This window comes from Stylophora pistillata, chromosome 7 (assembly GCF_964205215.1).
Source record: "Stylophora pistillata chromosome 7, jaStyPist1.2, whole genome shotgun sequence".
Taxonomy (NCBI): domain Eukaryota; kingdom Metazoa; phylum Cnidaria; class Anthozoa; order Scleractinia; family Pocilloporidae; genus Stylophora; species Stylophora pistillata.
In genome coordinates, this window is record NC_142525.1 from 22,840,717 (window position 1) to 22,855,716 (window position 15,000).

Genomic DNA, 15,000 nt, shown 5'->3' on the forward strand with positions numbered 1-15,000 from the left:
GTGTGAAACATTTATGCAACCAAAAGTTTCTTTCTTTTTCGTATCCCACTCATCCACAGGTTACCCCTTCTTAGCCCTTGTTCTCTTGAGTAGGGAAAGAGAGGCACCTTGTAAAGGAAGTTGATATGTATATTAGGCCAGTTTCAAGAACGGTACAAACTAGTTTGAAAGAACACAAATGATCAATCTTCAAACCTCAAGTTGTCTTGTAAGCATGAAAATGTTTAACTAATATATCTTTGTGTCCTCCCATATTGTTGGTAAGTGAAGTGCTCAGCAGTGATTTTTTAACCATTTTGGCTCCATGTTTTAAGGTGGCATTTAATCTGTCAGATGCATTGGCAAATAAGGAGGACAACTCTAACAAAGATGGCAAAGACAGCACATGTAAAGATGGAAAAGAGAGTATTAAAGTGCCAAGGGAATACAAGATGGTTTTATCCAATGTCGAACAATCAATGGGAGTGTTTTCAGAAGGATCAGGAGGTTATGTTTTGAAATGGAATGTAAAATGTTCTCACAAACCTTCACCCCCAAGAGCTAAAAATCAATTTATTGTGCTGTTTAGTGTACATGTCTTTGAATTTTTATTTTTTAGAATTTGGTATGAAATGAAGAAACATGCCCTAGTTGATTTTTCTGTCTTTTCATCACTTTTCTGCTTGAAAATGTATTGATTTAATTGTGAGGAGTAACTTTTTTGGTCAGCCCTGACACTGACATATTGCAAGGAACCCTTGTCCAATGCACAGTTCGATAGATAGATACTTTATTATAAACACCTTGCAGCCATGGGCTGAATTACGGAATATTTACAAGTACAGATGATAAAAAGGACGTGTAAAATATTACAACTTTGTTGTTAAGAAAGAAGGAAAATTATCTACATCTTATAAATATGGCTAAAAATAAAACTATTCTTCAAGCGCTCGGTTTTACATATGGGGAGAGTGAAATCACTTTTGCGCCTCAGTGCGTATCTACAACTCTTCCTTTGGGGGAGGAGGCTGTGGAGTCTATGGGTGGGGTTACGGACTATCTCGTCAAACAGGTTGGTTGAGATTTTTTCCCTCCTCTCGTGAAGTTTCGGTAGGCCAGCCGTTTCTAGTGCTACACAATATGACAGGTTAGGATAGATGATTCTGAGTGCCCTTCTTTGGATCCGTTCCAAATCTTCACTGATGTAGTTTGGTAGAGAACGGTGGAATACAGGACTTGCGTATTCCAAGACGGGCCTAATACATGTCACATAGAATTGCACAAGTTCGCTTGGTGCAACTCCGGATCTCTTGAGTTGTCTCAAAAAGTAGAGACGAGAGGAACATTTTCTACTTAGTTCAGAGGTGTGCATGTTCCACTTTAAATCGTGGCTAATGGTCACACCTAGCAATTTTACAGCAGTTTTAGTTGGGTTATCAAGTGGCTGTTACTATAAATAATTTGGATATATCAACAAAGTTGAAATGGCAAATTGGCCACCATAACGATTACAAAAGCACATTTTCTGCCTTTAAAAGCACACACAACCCACAATTCCTCTATTCGCTCCGACGAAGGGCTAACGCTCGAAATGTCAGCTTTTGTAATCGTTACGGTGGCCAATTTACCATTTCAACTTTGTTGATGTATCCAAATTATTTCGTTACTCCCACCAACGCAGCCCCAAACAGTTTCTTTTGAAACTATCAGCCTTTATTCATTTGTGTCACTAGAAATGTTGGGCTCTTGCTATTTGAACCAACCATTTTATGGGAAAAGAAAAGTCTACAACATATGGAGTACACATAAACCTAACCGCATGATTTAGTCTGCTTTTCCACTGTGAGGAAGTTTAAAAGAAGTTACTCTTGTTTGATTTTATCCTGAGGAAATTCATTGCTGACAGCTTTGGAGTTGAAAGAATATTTTAGCTATTTTATTAATGTAATATTTCATCCATTTTATAATCAATAAATTCTACATGAATGCCATATACATGAATTGCAGATTAATAAGTTAATATAATAGTGATCTTCACAGTAATAAACACAACTTTTTCACAAGCGGTATAAGTGAAAATAAGGCCTGAAAAAAAAACTCTTACTGTGAAGATCACCCACATATTTTGTTAATAAATGTAACATTTTTATTAATATTTCTATAATTAAGTGAAGATAATTAGATTGGCCTCATGGCTTTGATTGTTAGAAGTCAAAGCAGTAGCAGTCATTTCTGTTTAATACTGGCATGTTTAAATAATATTGTACTTTGTGATTCCATCAACTATCTGACACTTTAAAACTGTCCTCATCTATTAAATCTAAAGACATTTAAATGTAATTTTAAAACTGATTGTTACATTTATTTTCCTTAGCCTCCACAGAAGACAATGAAGAAGAAAAACGTAAAAAAAGTGAGTAACAAGATCATCCTAGAGCTATATCCTGGCTGTTCAATGATATTTCGGTTAATTATTGAATAATAAACCACTTAATAATTAATACCTAACCCTTAACCCTACCCTACCACATCCAAACACGCTCTTCTACTGGTGGCAATATTGAATTATTCCTCTTGAAACAACCTGGGATAATTTATCCAAGCCATTACAAATAACCAGGCTCTCTGTAATGTTTTTTTATTTGAGGATGTATCTATACATCCTCAGTTGTTGTGTGACATACCATAGGACATAATTATATATACGTCCTTGGTAGGGAAAAGATTAAACTCCCAGAAGTGGTTAACATGAAACTTTTCCCTAGAATATCCATATGTTACCCAGCAAGTGAGTCATGAGAATACTTGAACTTATCAAGTAGAAGTTGTCATCTTGTTCTAACACCAAACTCTGGTAAATTATTTACAAGGAAGTGTGTGGCAACTAGAGAGGAAAATTAACAATCAGATCTTGGGACGCTGGGGAACCAACATAATTACCAGCTTCCAGTTGGCTTGTTTGCACAATTGGTAAAGCACTGCACCAGTATCGCAGAGGTCATGGGTTCAAATCCTGTATGGGCCTGGATTTTCTTTCAGGCCTTATTTTTACTACTGCATAAGTAGGGTTTATTACTGGGAGGATCGCTTTGATACATTTTATAAAAATGCAGTACACTTATATATATGATTTTTATATAATATATGAATATTGAATATTATTCAAAATTCACTGATTCATATCTTCGGAGGTAAAGGGTGAAGAGACATGAAAAGGTCTTTAAAACAACTTCTTGAGTGTTGAACAAGGAAAAAATTTGGAAAGCTGTTATCATGACCTTGGGATTCCACACATGCTTGAGACAACATGGAAAAAGGTCTTTCTGTGAAAGTCCAAGTTTGGATTTGATTTTCTTCCAACAACAGGTAGCTTATGATATTTAAAAAAACTATGATATTATTCATCATGTAAAGCTGATTTTTTTAATAGGTCAGGTCACTTTTGAAGGGGTAGTTGTACAGAAAGCTGACTGTCGACCAATTCAGCCCAGTGCTGACTACCTGAGTTTGAAAAAGTGAGCACCTTTCCCTCATGTATATTAAATGTATGTGGTTAAACATTTTAAGTTCATTGTTGTGGTCCATAACTTCATGAAAAATTTCACATGTAAATCCTCTAAATCTTAGAAGTTGAACTGCCGAACATCCCTTAGAGCCTCTTCCGAAGAGAAAATGCTTCAAGCTAAGAATTCACAACACACGCTTTTCCTTGGCACACACTAGATTCCCTTGAAATAAAGTGCAAAAATTCTCTCACAAACTCTCATAGTATTGCTTAAAAGAACAGTTTTTAATTGACTGTGCTAAAAAGAATTTAGAAAATGGATTGGATGGTGTTCACCTCACTTGCTTTCTGATATGCCTAGAAGGCTTCCATAAGCCTAAATCATCCAATCTGACACGATACTGAAAACTATTCATGGCATAGTCAGTTGCATTCCTCCTTACCCAAGGTTTACAATGAGTTGTTATTTGCTTTTCATATGTTTCCCTTTTTTCTGATTGACTACTGTTACAGTAATAACTAAACAGTTTTTATAATACTCAATTGCTGAGAACTATTACCTTGAGAAAAGGGTTACTTATATGCCGTTATATGCACATAGTCATTATGTGTCATGGTTATGTTGCCACATTGTTGTACTATTTTTTGCTGTTTTACTAGGAGGGCAATTCTTAATAAAAGTAAATCAGGACGGCAAGCCATAACGGTTGACCGTGTTGTTAAATATCGTCCAGTGTCCGACCACAAAGCTAATGTAAGTACTCTGTGATTTTTTTCAAAATGTTTTTAATCATAATTCTATCCAAACACTTAGCAATACATACTGTATCAGAATGTAATAGTAGGGTTTTATCTCAAGGTTTCCTTGCAACCTGGAAGTAAGTCTTGCATCAGTTAGTATATATCCAAAAGTGTTTTCCTCTTATCACCTTTCTTAGCTATTTTTTCATCTGTGTAATTTTCTCAGACTCAATTCTTTTGGAAAAACTAGTCAGTGTTCTCTCGTCATTGTACTCAAAGTTGCAATGTTGGCTTTCCTCACAGATTGAACATGAGAAGAAAAAGAAAGAAGATGGAAAGAGAGCTCGGGAAGATGAAGATGTCGTCAAAGCATTACTCTTCAGTGCGTTTGAAAGACATCAGTATTATAACCTAAAAGACCTCATAACCATCACAAAACAACCCGTGGTGAGTAACACCAACTGTCATAATCCCTTTCATTCCAGTGAGTGACCAAAACAAAATTTCTCCTGACAATATGAATTCACACATTTTCAAGTAAAAGTCTTAAAGCCAAAATGGTGTCCATAATGTTCGCTTAGTAAAGTATATTCTATATACAAGGCTAAAAGATTAGGAAAAAATTAAAATGTTTGAACCAAACGTTTTTGGCTGTTTGCCATTATCAGGGTTAAAAATAATAACTGTCTGCACAGATATAAATTATATGTACGTTTGGTCCAAACATTTTAATTTTTTCCTAATCTTTTCGCCTTGTATACACCGAATCGAAATATGGCGTCCAATTTGAATTGCCATTGTTCTGGACTTACTAGCCTCTCTCACATGTGATAATCCTTTTGTGTTTCCACATGAAGACGAGGCTAGTAAGTCAAAAACAATGGTAATTCAAATTGGACGCCATATTTTGATTCGGTGAATATGATAGAATATTCTTAAAGCCAAAATTATGAGAAATGCATGGAGAACAGTGTGAGTGAATTGATATTTTAATTGTGAGTGAAAGGGTTAGAGAGATACCTTGGTCATTGTGGAATAATTATGGTATCAAAAAATACAAAACAATTTCCTGCCAAGGCTCTGAGGGAAATTGGAAAGGGGGATGGGGAGGGTGGCGAGACAGTTCATTTGCATCGTTGATATGTTTTTGAAAACCTAATTTAGGAGCCATGAGTCATCATTATTGTAATTGTTATCCTTATTATATTTGTATCATTGTTGAGTAATGTCAGTATCTGAGCCACTGTGCACCCACCCCTCCCCTAACACAACAACAGTCAACTGATAACAAGTTAGGGTTAAGTTAGGGGAGGGGTGGGTCTGCAGTTGCTCAGATACTCATCAAACCATTATCATCATTATTATAATAATAATTGTTATTGTTATTGTAATTATTACTTTACTCTAAACAACTAATATTTGAATTATTTTATAATTATTGTTATTGGTGAGTGTTGCTTTTCGTGATCTTTGTAATAATAAAATAATTAAAAATAATCCTTTTTGTAGTAATACTCATATTAATGATGATAATAATAATGATAATAATAATAATAATAATAATAATAATTGAGTATTGATTTTAGTGATCTTTTTTTCAAACTAATACAGAATCAAAGGGGTTATTGTTATTACTAGTATTTAAATTTCTAATAGAACTTATGTTTAGTATTATTTTCATCACAATATCAGGTTTTGGATTCGAACTTCGTGGACGACGTTGATATTTTTTCTTTTTCTTTTTTTATTGGTTCAAGTCCTATTGATTTTTATTTTCGTGTCGTGTCTCTGTAGTTAATCCTGAGCTCAAGTTAAGTGCTTTGGTGTTGACTCATTTACTCGGTTAAAAGTAATTCTTTGTCACTCATCTGACTAGAATCGATCTCATTGTTCCTTTAGGCATATCTGAAGGGCATATTGAAAGAGATTGGACATTATAACACAAAAAATCCTCACAAAAATATGTGGGAGTTGAAGCCGGAATACAGACATTACAGCAACAAGAATAGCGAAGATGATGGAAAGGAAGGAACAAGTTCGTAAACAGACTGTCGTACGAGCAACAAGAAGTCTGGGGCCCAGCGGCATCGACGCGACCGGATCTGATAAAACCTAAGGAAGCATCTGAAACATGGCCACACTAAATTCGAAAACTTGCCGGAAAACGGACTTTTAAAGCAATTGTTGTCCTCACTTCAGTGACCACACCAGCAGCCCAAATGATCCATCTCCGAGCATGCGCACAACAGTGGCTTAATTTTTCTGGCAAGAATTGCAAAGAGTAGTGACTCTAGCATTTTTCAAAGAGTTCCGTTTTCAGTTGACAATTTATCCGTATTAAAGTGTAGGTTTAATCACGAAAATAAAGTAGCTTCAGATGACTTGAAAGAATGAGAAAGGTAAAAATTTTTTAAAAGCCTCCAACTTCACTTCATTGTAAAGTGTCTCAATATCGATATCTTTACAGTTTAAAACAACTTAGTAATGCATTGAAATAGACGCCTTAACTATTTGGACAACAATACTTTTTAATGGAGTCCTTTATTGCCTGTCTCACTTCTCTCATCTTCAAGCGGTAGAGGAACGGGTTTCATAGATATTCAGTTCTTCAAAGCATAAGTTTACAGCAAACATCAAATGTCCAAATTTAACTTTTTACTGTGTACTTCATTTACCAAGAGAAAACATTTGCATGAGGTGTAAACATGAAAAATTTTGCCATGTAATTACACGCTTTGTCAAAGGATTCAAGTTAAGTGAGAAAGTTTGGGAGTATATTTTTGCCGTTTGACGAAGAAAATACATCTTACTAAGCGAAGTTACACAACTCTGTCGCTTTTTGCCACAGAGGATCATCAATTCAAACAGACTTGGCACAAGACACCACCTGATTTCAGTCTTGATTAATTCTCTCAGCGTATCATTTCAGTTTTAGAATATTTGCACAGGATTACAGATAACTAATGCTAACTTACCACGAACGTATAGTTCATTTGATTAAACGGGTTTAGTTTTAACCGCGGGAGCCTTATCCAGTTCAAATTAAAGTCCCTTCTCTTGTACAAAGTCCCTTCTCGAGAATACTAGCTTGAAAATGGATTCCTTCAGAAATAACACACAGTTCTCGATCAAAATCAGTGTCTACAATATTGCAACTGGTGCAAGTTCTGTACCGCGCCAGGTAAGAAAAATCGCATGATCAATGACACTGTTAAACAGAAAGAATTTCACTAAACGGAACAATCTAAGAGCTGATCCTACAACAGTACCATTTCATTATGTCCCCTACTACTTTTCTCACTTCTCTCATCCTCCAGCAATAGAGAAATGGGTTTAGTGTTGAATTGAAGAACACAAGAGACGATGTATATCCGGAAACAACGGTAGATGATACCTCACTGAGGGAGAAAACAGATTGAAGTGGTTTCACCAAAACTAACGGCAGATAACAAGCCAATAATGTTATCTGGACCCACAGTGCTGCAGATACAGTTTTTCGGTATTTTGTTATGTTCAGAGGAACACCTCCTGCGTTTGGCTTTTCTGGGTTAACCTTGCTTTGTATAACAGCTTTATGATGGCTGAGGCGAAAAAATATTCTCGTGTAACTATAAGCGGAAATTATCAAGCAGAGTGAAGTTACTATTGTCTTGAGGATTCCGACGATGGATTTCCACAAGCTATAAATCAGTGCGCTAGCTCCACCTATCAACCAACAGTAGCTCAAAACTGCACCAACTCGCCTCAGCGTCACAACTTGTTTGTACCTCGGGCCAAGTGACAGAGCGAGAAGTCTGTCCACACTTATTGCGGTTGCTGTCATTAAGGATACTCCACTAAAAACCAAGCCCATCTTAGCTGCCAGCATCTGAATACGAGAGCACACCTGAGACAGTTCGTTCACATCCAACATTAACTGGGTGGCAAACAGAGGCTGAGAAAGAAAGCCAACGATAAGATCAGTGACTGCAAGGCAACGATACAACAGCTTTGATGGCTGACGTAGGCAAGACTCCTTGTGAAGGGCGACGAGTATGAGAAAATTTCCCACAGATGCAAGGATGGACAGAAAGCTGTTTACAGCAGCGAGAGCCACGCTTTGGTACAGGCCACGTACATTGGAGCATTGAGGTGGTGCAGTTGCTTCAAGTTGGTAGTTTTCAGGTCGAGTCGTGTTCGCCATTAATCTCTGAAAATTTAGAGGATTCAATTTAACGATACAATACGTGTTTCTTTCCCATTATAGTATTTCGGACCTTTCACAGTGCAGTATTCTGGGGACATGTATCGTTGTCAGTTATCATTAGACTTTTAGCCGCTCGAGTTTATTGGAAATACTTATCAATTTGTCCGTTTTTTACGATGTGTACTCGTACCCTCAGTTGATGTTCCAGATGGTTGAATGATTTAAAGTCATGTAAATAAATTCGGCCTTTTCTGTATCTTAAATCACGACCTGTTTTTCAAATCATTGGAGTGAGTCTTTTTAGCTAGATTTGATATATATACGGGGTTTTGATTAATAGTTTGCGTGTCAAAGACAAAAAATAATGTCAAAGATGACGGTTGAGAACGATCTTTGACCAATACTCTGTCAAATCAAAGCTTAGACTTGTTCTGACAAGCCACCAATGAATAATGATTATCTTCTTTTTTATTCTACTGACAGAGCGAACAAAGCGTTGAAACAAAAGCGAGGCACTGCACTTAACAATTTCGAGATTCCTCGTTTCTATTCACTTGAAGAATCAGCAAAAACGATAACAATTGAATAAGGTCCTTGCTATTGGCTAGTCAAAACAGATGTTTCGATAAGAATCCCTGATTTTATATCTTATGTAAAAGCATTATAAGAGCTTCCTTATATTGGTGTTGGGAATTTGAATGGAAGTAATATATTACCATAAGCCATCAGGTAAAAAGTTATGATAAGCCAGTTGATCATTTCCTAGTTCATTGGCGGTCTTACTTTACAAGTGGAATTTCTTTTTGACGATAAAAGATTGCAATAAAATACCTCTAAAACCATTACAATACATCTTTAAAAGAGGCTAAAAAAAACCTAGTCGAGGACGTTTCGACATCGATATAGCGCCATTATCGGGTCAAAGAGAATGAAAAGTTGAAGAGCCTCAGTACTAAAACGACAATACTATAGGTTCTGCTTAAAACGTTTCATAACGATAAATGGTTAATAAATCTAAACAAAAAGTTTGGCATGTATGGAATCTGCTTACGCGTTCAACTTCAGATTGAGTTTCTTCATAAAAAGTACTACCGCCTTGAAATCTTTTTCTCCACAGAGTTTAGCTGTTACTAGGATATCTTTTTATGACTTTCGTCTGCGATGTGATAATTAAAAATTATTGGACGAAGTTGATCAAAATATCGTGATCTGTCCGTGGCGATCTGCGAGACCCTGACAAATCACGATATTTTGCGATAACCGAGTTTAATAATTGTTTTATCTTTCGATCACCGAGTTTGTTTTCAATTTTTTGGGGGAAGCGGCAAGCGAGTTTGTTTTCAATTTTTGCATTCATTGCTACCACAAAAGCGACCACAAGAGCGTGGTTATTACTGCGCATGACCAGAATATTATTTGCAGCAAAAACGGAGTTAGAAGGTAGTACGCATGAGCAGACCATTATTTGTAGGCAGTTATTTGCAGGTCACGTGGTGGGCTCCCAGCCAATGAAAATGGGAGAAAAAATCCATCGAATGATTATAAAGGTTAGTTTAAGTTGTCATTTCCCCATTTGTTTGGCAAAGCCATGTGAGATTGTTTTACAAATAATCATTTTCTTTTTTGTGCAGGTTTTTTTTTCTTAGTTTTTTAAAAGTTTACTTTCTCCTCAGCAGAAAACAACTCCAGAGGTACGTTTCTCAAAATCTTCATCTGGGTATACACTATTCTAATACGCTCAAAGTTTAAGCGTATTTTTTAACTCTATGTTTTTATTTAACGTGGAGAGCGTCGAATTCGTTCTTAAAAGGCGTGGGGATTCTCCTTTTACGATGCCCGTATTTACCCTTGCCAAGAAAACAACTTCGTATGTTAGAAAGTGTCAGCCTCTTTGTAATGCGTTTGCATGCTAAGGGCCGATTCCCCGTTAAATGACTCGTGTAAAGGAATGTAATTCATGAATTTGATACTATTCACAAAGCCATCGACAGAGAGTGTAGCTGCCGCCATTTGTGTTGTAGATTCTTAGGCAAGACTGCAGTTTTGATTTTTTCTAAAACTCGTCAGTTGCCTTCTAAGAAGGAATTCGTCACGGAAGAATGACAGGAGTCGTGTAGGCTCGTAAAACTTTTTATTTTTCGAAGGAAACGCAACAGACAGCGAACACAATCTATAGAACTAATACTCAATTAGAAAAAAGCAAACATAAGAAAAAGTGACAAAAGAGCTGTAGAAGAGCCATAGAACAGAAATAGACTGAAAACGTCAAGCTTAATTGTATTCTCATCAATTTACAAATGTGCAAACATCTTTCATAGGTATCTCAGGCAGAAGCGTAAGAGATGATAAAGAGCCTAAATGTGGGAAGGATCTCGGCAAGAGGGTTGCTGGAATGGTATGCATGATACTGTGAAACAATCTGGCGAATAAAACAGCTTACTTGAAGGAGAAAGACAAAGGACGCTACACCGCGTGTCTAACCAAACAGTCCCTCATTCTTGGTGGCTATGATGAGAGTGCTGGTGTGACTATGATGAGAGTGCTGGTGTGTATGATGAGAGTGCTGGTGTGACTATGATGAGAGTGCTGGTGTGGCTATGATGAGAGTGCTGGTGTGACTATGATGAGAGTCCTGGTGTGACTATGATGAGAGTGCTGGTGTGACTATGATGAGAGTGCTGGTGTGACTATGATGAGAGTGCTTGTGTGACTATGATGAGAGTGCTGGTGCGGCTATGATGAGAGTGCTAGTGTGACTATGATGAGAGTGCTGGTGTGACTATGATGAGAGTGCTGGTGGTACCGGAAGTTGCAACAAGGTTGTGGAAGGCTTGACACAATATCTAAAGGGGAAAGGATATTAAATGTTTGAGTGAACCTTAAAACACAATCTAAGGCGAGGAACACTAATAGCAGTATTTGTGATAGTTTTCTTTTTGTATCCCGCACTCCTTAGTTCTGAGATTAGAACTTACTTTAAGCAGATTAGAACATATTCAGTGCTTGTTTTTTTTTTCGGTAAGAGGAAGATGACAGTGCACGTGAAAAATAAAAAAAAAATGAAAACTACCCATGTAAGAGTTATTTTCTCATGATCGGTGGGTTGAGGTCGGACATTGTTTAAATGAGTTTCCAATTTTTTCTTAAAAGAAAAGAACATTCATGGCCTTCAGAAGAATCTAACGGAAACATCACCTTTCTTTACCCTTAACTTATGGTGAGCAAAAAAGACCTTCCAATTGATCTGAAATAATTCAGGCAAAGGTAATTTGGGGTCTATTTTTCTCCGTGGTGTGAATAATTATATGCAAAATAAACTGCAATTGTGCTTACTGTTGCTCCTCTGTCAGAGAAAAAAAAAACAAACAAAATTATTCGTTTATAATTAATTTCCTCCAAAATATCACCCCAAAAAATTTTAGTTGGAAGGTTAACCAAAACTGTATTTTAATAGAACCTAGCCAAATAGACCCTATCCAAAGATATTATCCCGTCTCCGTTCTTCGCAGATCAGGTGAAATTTGCTTTGAACAAAGACAGAAGGATCATATTTCAAAGACTCTACGAGGGCATAGCAACGGAGGTTTTTGTCCGTTGCCTATCTGGACTTGCCTGTGAAATACGTGGGAAGAAATTGACTTGCGACATGGTCAAGTCGAAGGTAACTAGGACGTGTGAGGTCGAAGGTCGAAACCGGCGTTTTTCGGAGAATAGGCACCCTGCTCTTAAATCTTCAGAGCAAACTGCTGGATAATTCTCCGTACCTTCCTCTTAGTGATGGAATTTCAATCATTTTCCCAAAGTGTTCAATTTCCGTTTTGAGTTTTAGAAATTCGTATAAAAACTTGATAGTTTAACCCCCGCTATCTTCTGTAAGATTAGAGATATATTTTTAATTTGTATTGAAAATTTGTGAAATAAGAATCATTAGTTTACGTCTCGTACATGGTGAATCATTTAAGAGAAAAAATATAACCTTTTGATCTTCTCCTGGAATATATTTGAAGTTTGATCAGTTCTTAGCAAGCATTTTCAGTGATTTTCTTAAAGACTTTTGATTACAGCTTTTATTTTTCCTTTAAATAGTCACAAATTTGCGGTAACACTTTTTGATACTTGTGGGGGGGAGGGGGCATCCAAAGAGGTCATCGGAGAACATTTTTTATGTCGCCTTTGGCTTTGGCCATGTAACCGCGGAAAATGAAATTTCCTCGAATTCTGAGAAATGAGGTAATATTGATATCGAATACAACAAAATCCAGTCGTGTTTAAAGGATTTTTTTTATCTTATGTGGGGGCAATAAAAATGCTATAATAAACGGGAAGCAAGCTTGTCAAACTTGCAATTGCTTACCGGTTATGTTTCGAAGACAAGGAAGCCCCTACGCCACAGAGTTTTTATTATTCGTATGATAACTCGGTGTTAATGTTTTCTAATTGCAACGTTCTTGCAGTTTCCTAAGGAAAAGAGAAGGGTATCTTCCAGGTGTACAGATCCTACAACATAAACGTGGCCCAGGTCCATTTCCCCCACCTCCCCCCACCAAAGAAGTATCAATGATTGTTGATTATTACTGAGGGTCAAGCTAGACCCACTCGCTGATGGCCAATTTTAGTCTCTTAGTGATGTGGTTATTTTAGAACAGATTACTTATACAATCCGTCTGTTTTTCTTATCTATTGTATTAGTGACTATTTTTTTTGTCTTCGATTATGCAAATCACATCTGCAAGAAAACGAAAAGTTCATGAAGACAAAGTGTCAATTTTCACACACAGATAATTTACTGTTTTAAGACAGGAGTTTCAGTCGGACCGTGATCAGCAAAGCCAACCTTCCAGAGGGATAAAAGTGTTGAGGTCTGACAGTACATGTAAAACAGATTAAAATGTTTCCTTTTCTTTGGATGTTTAAATCCATTATTAGTTATGAAAGTGTTACGTGCCAAACTGAAATACAGCCACTTTTGGTAGTATTTTTGTCTTAGATGATGCGTCACACCTGCTAGAAAATGAAAATTCACGACAACGTATGAGACACAAGTGGCCTAGATCTCCAAAACACTTTGAAAGCGGAAGTTTTGGAAGGTTGAGAAAAGTCCTCACTGCAAATCATTATTTGCAGTTGTTCATTTGAAAACCTCGGCCACTTAGTCAGCATTTTGGTAAGTGCGATCGATAAGCTTTTATAGTCACACCGTTTTCATCAGCTATAGTTATTTAGTAACTGTTAAGGAGTAAGGCTCTCATGGAAAAGCCCAGTAACTGCTTTTCGATCTTTGTGTGAGACCTATGTAGTTATGCCCCACTCTGGAAAATCGCCACCACGGTGAAATTAATTCGTTCTCCAGCGACTTTTTCAAACCTTTGTGGCTTTGTACCCTATAATTTATAATTCGCAGTCATCCTCATTAAATTAGCTAAGGTCATTGAGTATCGTTCAATTTGAAATACTGATGATCAAAAAACTAAAATTAGACCTATCTATAATGTGGACTGTCCCTCGCTGATATCATAGGAAATCCGCGGTGCTTCATTCAGCTAGGTGGTTTGGCAGTAGCTATCATCTGCGTCTGTTATTAACCGGACTTTGTTTTAGGAGGGCTCAACGAACGATTCAAAGATCTCGGTTGAAACGAATTGAAATTTGTTTCCCACATGTAAACAAGTGTTTCATAACCGAGATACCCTCAACTGAAATCGGTTTTCAGTTACCGTACAGATTTTTGTAGAGGGCGTAATCTGTATCTCTCTCTGTTAAAGCGCCTGAATTTCGCAAAAGAAGATAAGTCAGTATATCACACTGCAAGCTTACTTGGAGGGATATTTTAATTTTCTTTTAGAAACTGAAACTTGTTTTTAGTTTAAATTTAATAATATAGGTGTACTTTTCTATTGGGCAAATGCTTCATATCTCCACCGTTAAACTGGATCAATTGCTTTCTTCCAACCTTCCGGGCTTTCACTATGTTTATATTTCAACCTCATTTGCATCGATTAATTTGAGAAACTGATGGTTTCCACAATCAGCTGATCAAAAGCTAAGACAAATCGTATATTAAGGCATATTTATGATGCGGACTGTCGCTAACTGATGTCAGACGATATTCTCAGTGTCACAATCCGCGGATTTTTTCAGCGGCCATAATTTTAACTAGTAAATTGTTGTGACCTCGTTCTCTTTTTGTGAAAGTACCAAGGTCTCGCAGGAGAAGATAAGTCAGTCTTTGACACCGCGGGCTCACGACGAAAGATGTTATATTCCCTGTGAGTAACGGAAGGAAGTGTAACTGATCACTGCGCTTACTTTTCAAATGAAAGTAGTTTATGTACCACAGCCGTTAAATTGGTTGGAATGTTTTGTTAGGCTATAAAATGCATTCAAATAGAATTCGCTCACAATGTAGATATTTGGTCATTACTATTTCACAAACTCATGGTTAAATGCCTGCATAAATGCGGAAGAAAGGGGATTACAATATTTTGATATCCGTCACGTCAGTCATCTTATTTTTTTTTTTTAAATAAAAAAGGTGCAGAATTGTATTATGTGGTTTTTGATATTAGTCAAGATGTTTTGAAGTGTTTAT

The 15,000-nt window shown here is 36.7% G+C and overlaps 2 protein-coding genes across 2 annotated transcripts in view; one reads left to right on the forward strand and one right to left on the reverse strand.

The window, feature by feature from the left end:
• LOC148727142 (general transcription factor IIF subunit 2-like) overlaps positions 1-7,242 on the forward strand; it is a 9,666-nt gene extending 2,424 nt beyond the window's left edge. Inside the window, exons 4-9 of the mRNA XM_088728736.1 lie at positions 315-486; positions 2,354-2,392; positions 3,410-3,494; positions 4,145-4,238; positions 4,529-4,672; positions 6,125-7,242. Coding sequence (XP_088584862.1) covers positions 315-486; positions 2,354-2,392; positions 3,410-3,494; positions 4,145-4,238; positions 4,529-4,672; positions 6,125-6,268 — 678 coding nt within the window. The 3' untranslated portion in view covers positions 6,269-7,242. The remainder of the gene's footprint in view (positions 1-314; positions 487-2,353; positions 2,393-3,409; positions 3,495-4,144; positions 4,239-4,528; positions 4,673-6,124) is intronic.
• A 227-nt stretch (positions 7,243-7,469) lies between these two features.
• LOC148727143 (melanocyte-stimulating hormone receptor-like) lies at positions 7,470-8,408 on the reverse strand. The gene has a single exon (XM_088726440.1). The coding sequence runs from the start codon at positions 8,406-8,408 to the stop codon at positions 7,470-7,472; it is 939 nt and encodes a 312-aa protein (XP_088582566.1).
• Positions 8,409-15,000: the final 6,592 nt, after the last annotated feature.